This window comes from Coffea eugenioides, chromosome 4 (assembly GCF_003713205.1).
Source record: "Coffea eugenioides isolate CCC68of chromosome 4, Ceug_1.0, whole genome shotgun sequence".
NCBI lineage: Eukaryota > Viridiplantae > Streptophyta > Magnoliopsida > Gentianales > Rubiaceae > Coffea > Coffea eugenioides.
Genome location: NC_040038.1, coordinates 11,290,057 through 11,303,858, shown reverse-complemented (window position 1 = coordinate 11,303,858; position 13,802 = coordinate 11,290,057). Strand labels below are relative to the sequence as shown.

Here is a 13,802-nt window from a genome sequence, read left to right as displayed (position 1 = left end):
AGAATGCAAATTTCGTCATTTTGCCACTTTAATCCAAATCATGAGGGGTTTATGTATAGTTTTTGAAAATATAGGAAGATTATATAAAAAGTGCTAAACTGCATGGAGGTAAAGTGTTTTTTAGATATTGGCTCCAATGTAATCTTGATATTGTCATTTGGTACAATTGCCACTCTAAAATTCCCAAAAGAGTTGTAATAGGCTGAACTGAAAATGAAAATAATTCCCCCTACACTTTAAGACTTGCTTGTAGAAGGTAGAGGTATCAATTACAAGCTAATTATGTTGATCCGACTAAAGTCGCCCACCAATAACCCACTCAAACCCACCAAATAATTTTGAATGGATTTAAATGAGTATCCAATTAAACTCATTTAATTGGTGGGTAGTGGACTGATTCGACCCACCAATTTATACCAATTTAAAAATAATTATATATTTAAACTCAACTTTTAGTGAGTATTAAGCAAATAAATTTAAATTTCTTACCAATCTAATAATCTTTCTTGTCAAAAAACATGCAAAAAATAGGAAAAAATAAGTAAAATTTTAAATGACCCATAAATGGATAATTAGGTATACCCATACCTATTTATTAAATGGTTATAAATTGGTACCCATTTATTTGAATGGGTACAAATGAGTTGACCTAATTATCACCTGTCCAAACTCGCTCGACTCAGCAGTTTTGACACCTCTGATAGAGGGAGACAAAAATTTTCATTTTGAAAAACACATTCTTCTTGTATTTAGCTCAAGTTTTAGGTTTTTTTTTTTTTTGGGCAGTCTAAATTTCTACTGTATGTCTTCTTAGGAAATTTTGAATGTGAATTCACGTATTCTCAAGTAATAATGGACATGATTAAAAACCATCAATTTCGATTTTTGAATAACTGTTAATGCTGTACCAAAAAGATAAAACTAAAGAAAAACTTAAACTCAAAACAAGAGTTGCAATTTAAGTAGATGTATTATTGGCAATTCCCCAAACATTTTATTGTCTCATTTTCTTTTCAAGTATTGGTTGCTTTCTTCATACAGCCATTTAACTCCTCGAAATAAATAAATAAACAAACCCAAAAAAAGGGAAAAATAATAATGGAAGGTAAAAGGCTATAAGAGGTTTTAAATTCGATTATTTTTGTGTCCTCCAATTAATTATCCAATAGTATTTAGCTCAAGTAGTTCTATTGTGCAAGTTTTTTTGTTGGGCCTTAAGCCTTCTGCAATAAATTTCGCTGATGTCGCCTTTTGAATAGCAGATATCAAGTGGGCTTCATCCTTCAAGCTCAACACGGATGGTTCCACTTCCTCCTTAGGTAAAGAACGGTGGAGGGGGACTCATTCGAACGAATGGTTGGGAGGTTTCTCCAGAAACCGAGGAGTTGCTTCTAACACTGCTGATGAACTTTGGTCACTTAGAGATGGACTCATTCTTGCTCATTCCCTACAAATCCCTGCAGTAAAATATTGAAGTAGATGCTGAAGTGATTGTTCGTCTTATCAAAAATTCTAACTGCAACACTCGTGAGTTTTTATCTCCCTCTTATTTCTGACTGCAGGACACTTGCGCAGACCTTACCAGCATGCTCTTTTAAGCATATCTACAGAGAAGCTAATAGATGCGCAGATTTTTTAGCGAAAATGGGAGGAAAGCAGGAGCAAGATTTTGTATGTTTTTCTTTGGCCCCTAATTGTATTTTGAAACTCTTAGAGGATGGCTGTAGAGGCTTCAGTTTGCCTCATTCTGTAAACGCTACTTCTTAATTAATTTATCTCTCTTTCTTACCAATTAAAAAGGATACCATGTTGGCCTCAGCAATCCACAAGTCATCATAAAGACCAGTAATGAAAGAAGTTTTATGTCAATTCGGAGCAACTACTATGTATACTGGTAATGACATTAAACAAGCAACTACGATCTCTCTTTTCTTTTTTCTTTTTACATCCTAGTAATAATTTTTCCCTCTATTTTTTTTTCTTGTCAATCACCAACGTCTTTTCGATTTCCATTATAATCTATTCTAGTTGTATCCATGGTCCGGAGAATCAGCTGAATCATCATCGGAACGGAATTCTCCGTTTCGATACTGGGACGAGATGATTTCAAGATATATGGAATGCCAAGAACTCGGCCAAGAAGTCTCCGACAAGGATAGAAAAATGGCCAAGTCACACCGAGTCGTCCTGAATCAATTCAAATCCAACAAAAAAAAATTTGTTTTAGAGATTTTCTTTTGCTAATTTTTTATTATTTTTTTGTTTAGCATATTTTTTTATATTATTCAAAATGTTAGAATATTAAATATTTCTAAATTTGTGTTTCGCCGAGACCTCAATTGATATATCAAAACAATGTAGAACAGTTCGAATTGTGACCACGACCGCGACTTTAAACCATGGTTGTATCCTTCCACCTTCCCCTTTTAAGGCCTAAGAGTTGATCAAAAAACACACACACAGGTCAAATCTAGTCTTTAGTTCAATTCTCGAGCCTTTCTTTTACTCATTTCTCCTTGTAAGGCTTACAGTCTATTCATCTTTGAACTACAATAGAGCATCACTCATGTCATCAGATTTACATCTTTGGTTTGACCTTCAAGACGTCTCATTCCCTATTTCCTTTCAGTCACCTACAAATAGATAAGGGAGCAATACTCAGGTCAAATTCAACTCTAAATTGATTGCATAATTCGTATTAGCATGTGATAGATTTTTTTTTTCCCACTACTAAATGTTGTTCAAACAAGGCGATTTTAGGCTGGTTAAGAAGGGATCCACTTTGCAACTAAGAGAAACTTGGATTTCTCCATGACACATTTATATATATATAAAAAAAATGCTTAGCTAAAGTTCAATCTGTGATCCAATTCTTTAAGGAAAAAGATAGGGGAATAGCTCCCCCCCCCCCCACCCCAAACACAAAAAAAGGCTTAGTCTGAATAGTCATTTTTCCGAATCACCTTTTTATTTATCAAATAGTAATTTTTCTGTATCACGTGTATCACATCTCAAAAAAAAAAGGGGTTATATTATATTATTTTTAAAAAATTTTCAAATAATCTTAAATCTAAAATAGGCCCAACGTTGCAAGACAAGTACATTACAATACAGGTTTTTAGCCCAAATGGAAAAGTCAAGTTAGCGCTTAAGGCCTCCTATTTTTTGGATACTGAGCCCAAGAGGTGGTTTGACGGTGGAGAGCTTCTTCATTTGTATCCTAGCCCAATGATGTTAGCCATGAAAAAAACAATAATAAAAAAGAAAAGGGTATTAGCTGTTGCCATTGTAAGAAATTGCGGGTGCTTAAGCAAAGCAAATTGCTGAAAGTTTGCTATTGTCATCGAGCAAGTCTCCAATTTTAAACCACAGTCAAGATGAAAATTAAACCTGAATGATTTTCTGAGACATAATTTATAGGAATTCTCTCATCAATTTGTAATCAATAATTTGACAAAATAGTTTAACATAATCTTAATCCTACCACGTAAAGCATGATTAGTCACCTTGCTGATGCAAAAAAATTGCATTCATTCTTTTTCATTTTTAGCAGAAAAAAGGTGAAATATTAAGAAGTACGGAAAGAGAAGGAGAAATTGAACTTAAGACAACTAGTTCTTAAAACCTCAACCTCAGCATCTATTGTTCATTTACTAGTGTTAGTACTTCTTTAATGACTTATGTTTGTCGACTAGAGAATTTTGAATTTCTCCATCTCTTCTAAGAAGTTTTGGATTACGGTTTTCTAAAGAAAAATTTTTACATTTTTTAATCACATTTTTACCTCATATATATCAAATCGCTACAGTATTTTTTTAAAATATATATAAAAGCTCCTAATAATAGTAATCCAAAAGGGGACTTGGTTTCTAATAAAGTGTTATTTAATTAAAATTTCTTGTCCTGTTAGTTGACATAGTGCAAATCATGCATTCGTTATTTATGTTTGCTACAAAACATATCTAAATTATTATTCTATCCTAAAAACTTGAATGGCAATGGCAGATTTCCATAATAATTGAGCTCACTCAAGTTTTACTCTAGTCCATATCTAAATTATTCATTTTACTAACCATAAAAAGTAAAAACCAGCTATATATTGTCATTAGCAATTCATGCTCATCAACTTAATTAATCTTGTCATTAGTCGCTCTTTAGAACCCACGAGTCTACATGTGTAGTTTGAAGCCAGCCAATGACTCTTGAGTGTCCCGGGGGCAAAGTGTTCGTGCTTCCTGGGTGCCGGGAGGAGAGTTGTATGCAAGATGCGAAACAAATAAGAGGAGGTGCAGGAAATCAAGGAGCAACATTGACCTAAGGATAAAAAACAAAACCTCGCAAAATCTCTCTCGAATGTTCTTATATCAAGATTGTTTAGTTTTATAGTAGATTTGTCCAATGAGTGTCTTGTAGATGATACTTGTTACGATGGATTTTAGGTGTTATTTTTTGAGAAAATAAAGTTAAACTGGGCATATATTTGAAATGTTTAGGGGTAATACATATGAATGTATGAATGTATATAGTTATTTAGGTATATTGTCAAGGGAAAAAAGGCAGAAACAATTGTCAATATAATTGTTTGAAAACCGTGCGTATCAAAAAGTTATAATTCATTATTAATCACTCGTACAATCTTATACAGCGTCATAATTCTTTTCGAAACTGTCTTATCAACAAATTATAATTCATTGTTAATTACTTGTACAACCTTATACAGCTACGCAATTTTTACATATAGGCCCTATGTGAACTGTTACCGAATATCATATCATTGTTGTGAAATAGTACAAGTTGTTAATAATGAGCTATAACTTGTTTAGATAGTGTTACCGTTTAGGAATAATTGCACTAACAACTGTTCTTATTCTTGTTTAGATAGTGCCTCTGCGGCTCGAAAAATCCTCAATTAAAATTTTAATCTTTATTAGCTGCAATTAAAAATCTCCGGTTATAAATAACAAACTTTTTAAAAATTGATATCTTACCTTGAATCATTTTGGAAACAATTTGGATAGTGAAATTATTCCAAATAATATTTCGCTTGCATCATAAACATATTTTCCAATCCACATTTTTATATTTTCAACCATTTTTTTATCTCACATACATCACATCACAAAAAGTGCTACAGTAATTATTCCAAATAATATTTTAAATAATACTCTATCCAAACAAATACATACGAAACATGAAATGTTCATCCCCAAAAAAAAAGTAATTTCTTTAATTAAGATGTACAATTTCGAACACTACATGGTAATAGATACAAGTTCAAGCCACTCTAGTATTTATTTACTTCTTGGCTACAAATTTGAAATATAATAAATAATTGATCTAAGTTCATCAAATAGACTTTGAATTTTGAATTATAAGACATCTCTTGATTTATAATTATGTACTTAAATCCAAAAATTCTAGTAATTTAACTATACATTCGTGAAATCTACTAATTCTATTAGGATAGAGATTTTTTTAGTAGGATAGAGAATAAAATCCTTCCAAAAAAGGATAGAAATTAAATTTCACAAGAACAAAAAAATAAAAATAAAAAAATAATATATATATATATATATATAGCAACTACAGCAAGAAGCCAAAGGATAGAATTTCACAAAAAGGTCGGGACCATTGTACTAATTCTCCCAAACCAAAGATATCAGATCACTAAGGAGTAGTCCCCTTCGTTGCCGTTAATCCACGCGCCATCTAAGAAAAGTCGACTTTACGAAGTTACAACTTACAACTCCCGAACTGGACCAGACCAGAGTCGCCAGCTTTACGTCAAACAAAGTCCGAACTACCTACAACTGTCAGCAGATGAATTTCCCAGAAAACCCCTACTGTCCTCCATCTCCCTTGTCTTGTCTACCCCTGTGAAATTCCCAAAGTAGCCTTACTCCCTCCTCTTCCTCCGCGGAATTCTCTGGGCAAAAACAAAATGAATAGTGACGTTTGGCTCATCTTCAGAGATAAGAAAAGGAGCCGTTTTCCCATTAAATGCTAGCATGACCTATGTATATAAAATTATACATCTTCCTCTGTCCATATAGCCATTACATTTGCTTTTGTTTTTTTTTTTTAGAGCAGCCATTACTTTCGTTATTTGTTAATTTCACAAATGTTACATAAAATATTTAGCCCGTTTGGATTGCATTTTTTTTTCGAAATTTTTCTAAAAAAAAATAACATCGTAATACTTTTTAAAAATGTGATAAGTGAAGAAACTTTAGTCTAGTAATTAAGGTTGGAATTTCAAATTTTAATTATATTAAATTCCGACCTCTTTTCTCACTTTGAAACCTCATCGCTTTCGAAAAAAATGATGTGATGTATCTAAGGTGAGATGGTAAAAAAATGCATTCGACATCAATCTCAAAAAATTTGAAAATAATTCTCAAAAATGGCAATTCAAAATTTTTCACAAGTAGTGTAATAAATATAACACATAAGATATTCTTGTAAAGTGAGTGAAATGTGTATATTTAAATTCTTTGTTACAAAATTTTTTAAAATAAAGCTCTATCAGTATTGAAAATATTAATTCATAACGAATTGAGACAATATAATATGGTAAGAATTTAAATTTCAGGTGCGAACATCCAAAATGCAATTCCATGTTGCCAAACAAGCACTAAATGACACGTCCAAAATTGCACCAAAATGGAGCATAATAAGAGCCATCAATGACATTTATCGCACTGCAACTTACCTCCTCTACTTCTTCATTTCTTCTTCTTCTTTTTTGGCTTTATTGTTGTCAGCAATGTACATGCTTTTTTCACTCAAATACCAAGACCCTTCTACCCTTTTTGATTGTAGGCATAAAGGGTCTCTTCTCTTTGGTCGTCCCACTTTTCTCGCTTCTTGCATTGGAAAATCTCGTGACTCTCAATGCAGATTGGTAATTTAATTACACCCCATTTTCCTTGCTTCTATTGCAACAATCCACAGGTTTCCTGTGTTTTCATGTGTCTGCTTGTTTTTCTTGAAGTTTTTCAAACTTGTCGTATTCACATTGTTGGTTTTCTAGGAATAATACTATATTAGTTGAGTATAAACATGGTTTCATGGCAATTAGTATATTCTATTCTTGGTGCATTTTGAATTCAAAAGATTCTTTCTTTATAAGTTATACTCAATCTTTTTATTTATTTAGTCGATTTTCTATTCTTGGGGAGAAGATGGGGCTGACCCTTTATTTCTAGCTTTCAGTTGAGTGAAGGGGAGGTTTGTTTTTTAAAAGCACATTTTCTAGTGTGTGAGTGTGTGAGGAAAGGTGTGGTTGAATGATGATTTGTTGTTTATGTTTGTTTTTTTATATCAGGTGCAAAAATGGCTAGTGGCCTCTCCAAACTTTTGGCAAATGTCTTTCTTTGAGGAAAGGTAGCACATCTAGCTTTAAGTTGTTTATGCAATACATTGAGGTTGAACCATTAAAGTCCGTATGCTTTTTGTGTTTTTTTTTTTTTTTTTTGTATAAAATCTTTATCAAAATGTCTGCTAGAGGTTACCAAGTATTTACTTTTTAGCTGAAACACCTAAGTTGCTTTTTGTTTTTTTAATTTTTTTGTGGAAATAAAAGCTCGAATCCTGTGGAAATCATACCGTGTTACTTTTGGTTGATATTTTTGATGGCTTGTTCTTTTTTGAGTCTTTTGGTGTTTGCTATGATGATCCGTAATTTTTAGCATTTTAATGTACTTTTGGTTTTCTTTTCTGGAGAAGAAAATGTCTGGGAATTGTGTAATTCAACTGCGTATGCATGATTGAGTGGCTTTTGGGGTGAAAATGGGCTTTTGAATGTCAATTTCCGGTGAATTTCAGGTTGTGAATGGAGCATTCTCTTGTAACTTGTGAAAGCTAACAATTTTAGTGCCTTAAGTGGTATATGCCTTTCGGAGGTGATGGATGGAAGGAGGCATTCTGTTGATGTTCCTATCTCGAGAGCATTAGTAGCACTTAGGAGAGTGAGATCTCTTAGAGATCCATCAACCAATTCACTGAGCAAGTTTTCTCCTTTGGTGGAGAATCTGAACTGGGAAACGAATTCAAACAATGCAATTACTTTGGGTTTTGAAAATAAGACAAAGGAATTTGTCAATGTTGAAACAGGCATGTTTGATATTGAAGACCGGAGGCTAGATGATGAAAGGGATCGCCATGGAAATGGTCAACAGCTGTACTACTCAAGAAAATCTAATGCCGAGTTAGTCTCACATGAAGATTCTTGTCAGGATGGAAACAAGGGCTCTGCCCCTTTCAGGAATATGCATGTTGAAGGATCTACTATAGGTCAACCAAGCCTGGAGATGTTATGTGCAAACAAATCACTAAGTGAGAGATATTGCAGCAATCACAGGGACAAAGGATTGGAGTTGGCTTGTGTAGCATCTTCCACCGACTGTTTGGAGGGGGTGGGATCATGTAATGAACCAAATGAAGGATCAATACATGATGAAAAGCTTTATCGTAATAGATATAGTAAAAAATACCAAAATAGGAAGCAAAGTAGATCATGTAGATCAGCAGCGGGTGATGTCCTGAGTCGTGTTGGCAGTCCTTCCTTATCCATGAGTGATGCTCTGCTTGGAGGATCAAGCTGTGGAATATCTTTGAATGGAGATGAGGATGCTGATGCTTTGGATTCTAGGCAATGTGGATGTGGTATAGGCCATTGTTGGTCAAGACCACCTAGGCTTAGAGAGTCAAATCATCATCTTGATGCAGAAGACCAACCTTTTTTACCAGCTGGTGCAGGGGAGGCACACACTTCTGAATGGAGAAGGGGATGCAACCACATGAACAATGGAGTTACTTTATATTCAGAAAGTCCTCGAAGTCTTAGTCAAAAGTTCAGGCCAAAATCATTTAGTGACTTGGTGGGCCAAAATCTGGTGGCGAGGTCTCTTCTAAGTTCAATCTCAAATGGGAGGATAAGTTCCTTTTATCTCTTTCATGGTCCCTGTGGTACTGGTAAAACATCTGCTGCTAGGATTTTTGCTGCTGCATTGAATTGTCTTTCACCTGATACTGCCAAACCTTGTGGTCATTGTCGAGAATGTTTCCTATTCTTCTCTGGAAAGGGAAGCAATGTCAAGGAAGTGGATTCTCTGAAAGTCAATAAAACACAAAGGATTAGAGCAATCATTAAGAATGCTGAGAATTCTCTGTCATCTTCACCTTTCAAGGTTTTGATAATTGATGAGTGCCACTTATTGCGAGAGGATACATGGGCAACATTTTTGAACAATCTTGAGGACATTTCTTGCCGTGTTGTCTTCATAATGGTAACTCCTGACCTTCATAAGTTGCCCCGTAGTGCAGTATCACGGTCTCAAAGATACCATTTTCCAAAAATAAAACAAGCCGATATTGCCAGTCGATTGGGAAAAATTTGTCTGGAAGAAGGATTTGACTTTGACCAAGATGCTTTGGACTACATTGCCACTAAATCAAATGGCTCACTACGAGATGCTGAGATGATGCTTGAGCAGTTGAGTTTGATTGGGAAAAAGATTACGATGACCCTGGTCTATGAATTGGTAGGTGTTATACTCTGAATTCAGAATTCTTTTTCTCACATATCGGCAAACTAACTTTGTGTTGCATTGGTCAGATGGGAGTTGTTTCTGATGACGAATTGTTTGATTTACTGCATCTAGCACTATCGTCTAATACTCCTGAAACAGTTAAAAGGGCCAGAGAGCTAATGAGATCAAGGATAGATCCCTTGCATCTCGTCTCACAACTAGCAAATATCATAATGGATGGTCTTGCTGGAAAATGTCAAGAAGAAGCCTCCGAAATCCCAAGAAGGCTTTTTGGAAGAAGTACTTGTAAGTCTTAATTTCAAATTTTTAACCTTAAAGGACAGTAGGAGTATAACTGCTTTCATAACTATCATTGCCTTATTTCAAAATCTATCTTATACTAATTTAAAGATATTTGTTAATACTGATACTACATCACATATATCATTTTCTTCATGTCTGCTTTCTAAAGAAGTGCTACTTTTATGACATAGCTGAAGCTGACATGCAGCAATTAAGTCATGCTCTTAAAATACTTTCTGAAACTGAAAAGCAACTGAGGATGTCAAAGAACCAGACTACTTGGCTTACTGTAGCTCTTCTTCAGTTAAGTTCTGTGGGGTCTTCACTGGATTCTAATGAATCGAGGTTGTGCATAAAAACCATGCAGCCAAGAGGTAAGAATGGTTAGGATATGTACACTACTCTTATTTCCTTGCTTTAGGTACCAAGTGTTTGGTTTTTATAAGAGATTATATTGGTGCATTTCATGTTTAAGCTCTAGTTTTTACTGCAGATGGTGATTTTTGCAGCACCTCATCCACTACTGAGAGTTTGAAGCATCTTGTAACCTGTGCACGCGACAGCAGCGAGTCTTGCAAGATGGGGATGCAGGGCCGTGAGCAGACTTTAGAATCTGTATGGAAGACAGCTGCTGGTATATGTGAATCTAGTTCATTGAAGAGCTTCCTGCAGAAAAGGGGGAAGTTATTGTCTATTAATCTTAGACAAGGTATTATTCCTGCATATATTCTCACACTCAAAATAGATTGTTGATGGGAACTTACAGAAAAGGGGGAAGTTATTGTCTATTAATCTTAGACAAGGTATTATTCCTACCTATATTCTCACACTCAAAATAGATTTTTGATGGGAAATTGACTTGCTAAGTTCAATGGTTATACAAAGGGCTTTAGTGGCTACTTGTTTTGAATGCAAAGTCTTCCTAAAGTAGCTCGTTCAGTATGTTTCACTTCCCTATGTTTTTCTTGGTTTACACTGAGGGAAAGGTGCAAGAAAGATTTGGTCTGCTGATTTTGATAAATGTAAGTTCCAAACTGGTTCTTTCTTCTGTTTATGCAATGTCTGTGTTTCAATTAATTTTGTAGGATTCATAAAACTGATCATTATTTTGAAATATATGGCAAATAATTGTAAACATTTAGAAGATATTTGTGGAAGGCATGTGCTTGTGTTGAATATAACTTGTGTTGAATAACTGGGACCGAACTGGTCAACTTCTATTGTAACAATGACTGCTTTCCATGGTCAAGTACTCTTCTTACAACTGATCTTTGGGTTTATACCTCATAGTGCACAGAAAACTCGACAATGGGGATCTTAAACCAATCATCATAGAAGAATGGGAAAAAAGTTTCCAATACAACAAAAAAGGAAATATGCCTTGTCATTTATATGAAGGATTGATAATAGATAATCATCAAATTTAAACTCTTTTACGCGAGGGATTCCACACCATGGCTTTTTGAAACACCTTTTAAAGTTATATTGGCCGTAAGAACTTTCTAGCTTAGTCTTTATCTCAAGTAGTATGGCAAACATCTGGTCCCACAGAGTGATAGTGGTCATCACTGTATGGTGTATATGGGATACAAGAGAGCTATTTGGCTGCATATTGCAGCAAAGACAAGCTCTTGGCAACTTACATGACATTAACAGTCAAGAATGGACTAGCCGATTTGTCAGCTAAATTTGTTTTTGCTAGTTGTTGTTACTTATACATTACTCCTTGGAATTTTCAATTATCAATTCAGAAGTATTAAAGAAAAATGAATAAAGAAAGTCTTACGGCTTAGGTCCATCACTGGTTTGGTTTCTGCTTTTGTTTTTTGTCTAACCTGCTCTTCCGCTGTTGACGATCTAATTGATGTTACAAAGTCCTTGTACCAGTTCACACAGTTCTTACTCCCGTTTGACTTGTAACTATAGCAGATTCTATTAAAGCTTCTGGTTTAACAAAGTTGTTTTTTCAATCTCAGGTCTAGCTGTAGCTGAATTGGGGTTTTACCATTCAAAATATGTGTCAAAAGCTGAGAAGAAATGGAAAGTCATAGCAGGTGCACTTCAGAATGCTCTGGGCTATAATGTTGAAATAAGAATCAATCTTATTCTGGATTCTGCTGGAAAAGAACACGCCAAAGTGAAGAAGCGATATTTCAGCTTTTCAAGTTGTTCCAGGAGGTTGCATCATAGGTCACAATCCACCACGGAGTGTGAAAGCAACCCATCAGAGAAATTGGATTCCATTTCTACAAAACCCTTAACAGTGGATAAGTATGTCGAAACGGGTTCCTCTGAAAGTGGTTCTCATAATTCACATGCCTGTTGTATTGGAAAAGAGCTGGTGAGAACTATAAGAAATACTGATGGAAATGCACTAAGTATTGCTTTGATGACACCAAAACATCAACTGGGAGCTGATAAGTATCGAAACTGTGGGTGCCAAGATCTATTTGCCCCAGAACAAGGGAAACAACCTGGCTGCTTTCCTAGAACACTGAAGTTTCAAAAGGCAAATGCCTCAAATACTTCTGAGACAATTTTCTGGAGGACCTGTTTGGAAAATAACCTGGCATCAGCAGTTCCTCATCCTGTAACTCAGACGCATTTCTGTCCAAGCGATCCAGTTGTTTCTTGCTGCAGATCAGTCAATCTCAATAACAGCTGCAGAAATCATGTTCGGTGAGTTCTCTAAACTGCTTGCAATATGTTTCTCAATTACCTGTTTTTTTTTTGTCTATTGCAAGTATCAACAGCTACCATGAAAGCCATGCATATACATCGATCACATTTCCTAAGGTTCAAAAAGCCTTTGTTGAACTAATGAGAAAATGTAATGATTTTTGCAGGCTTGGCAGTTAAAAGATCAACATCAAAGTAAACACCAAAAGAATGGATTGTGCCTTGCTGCTGATGAATATGTATCGATCGGTAGCATAGCAGGGATGGTAAAAGCATACCAGTAGAACATTGAATTTGCTTCATAGAATATCAAATTTGCTGACTTCGCAATTAGATAGCAAAACTATCTAACTTCATGACTTTGCCTCTTGTTAGTGCTAACCTAGCTTGCTTGGTGTTGATAAGTCTTGATAGTTGAAGGAAGAGATCCACATCAGTTGCTCGAGTCTCCGGTCCAAGGTCATCAGCTAGATTTTAGTTTACAGCTAATATTATTGTTGCCAACTCCATATCTGGTGCTGTAACCGTGGCTTTAAGGGCCTTTATGTATGAAAAATTCATAACTAAATTTTTTTTGGGAATGTTTTAATTTTATGCACAGATTAATTCTATCTTTAATCTGCTAGCTAGTTATATTTTAAGTTTTCATCTTGTACTAATCCACTATAATTCTATGCCAAACATTTTATTGGCACTAAATTAAATTGATATGTGCTGAAATCAGATGGAAGTTTGAGACATAAGAGCCATGAATATAGGTGATAGAACAATAATGTAGGCATTCAAGCAACAATTGCATACCCGCCAAAAAAAAGGGTAAAATAACAAGAAGATTTTCACTGTTTTCTTGAAAATGGCTCATCTCATTTCAAGGTGATTGATGAGGCCTCAATCCTCAATGTTGTTGCGCTGCTTTGGACTAAGCTCTTTTGCCATAGATTTTCTTTCAATTTGTTTGAATTGGTTTTCACAAACAAAACTTTCTTAAATAAATTATAAATAACTAATTGTTATTTAAAAGTTTCTTTTAGAAATCAAATGCATGGCTAATTAAGTTTTATGTCAAACATTTCAGGGAGAAAGTACTAGCTAAAACTAATTTGCTTAAAATCATTCAAAAGTGATAGGTTGCATTTTTGTTATAACTTTTATGAATTGTTTCCCTCTTTTATTTTAGTAAATATTGCATTAATTGATGAATTCTACTTATATTTGATAATTGGTGTTGATGGTAAGGATTCGGAGCGAAAAGGAGTTAAGAACGTGAATTTTAACTAATTTCTGTGT

General features: G+C 34.6%; 1 protein-coding gene across 1 annotated transcript; it reads left to right on the top strand.

Annotated features, from left to right (window-relative positions):
- The first annotated feature begins 7,899 nt into the window (after positions 1 to 7,899).
- Positions 7,900 to 13,081, top strand: LOC113768697 (protein STICHEL-like 2). The gene is made up of 7 exons (XM_027313149.1): positions 7,900 to 8,213; positions 8,250 to 9,545; positions 9,620 to 9,839; positions 10,028 to 10,210; positions 10,330 to 10,545; positions 11,813 to 12,515; positions 12,683 to 13,081. The coding sequence occupies exons 1-7, from the start codon at positions 7,908 to 7,910 to the stop codon at positions 12,693 to 12,695; spliced, it is 2,937 nt and encodes a 978-aa protein (XP_027168950.1). The 5' UTR covers positions 7,900 to 7,907; the 3' UTR covers positions 12,696 to 13,081.
- Positions 13,082 to 13,802: the final 721 nt, after the last annotated feature.

Excerpts from the sequence above, each read along its gene's own strand:
- LOC113768697 (XM_027313149.1), top strand. The coding sequence starts at position 7,908 with ATGGATGGAAGGAGGCATTCTGTTGATGTTCCTATCTCGAGAGCATTA. Across the intron at positions 8,214-8,249 it reads GAAAATCTAATGCCGAGTTA|GGCTCTGCCCCTTTCAGGAA; the intron begins GTCTCACATGAA and ends GATGGAAACAAG. Across the intron at positions 10,211-10,329 it reads AAAAACCATGCAGCCAAGAG|ATGGTGATTTTTGCAGCACC; the intron begins GTAAGAATGGTT and ends TTTTTACTGCAG.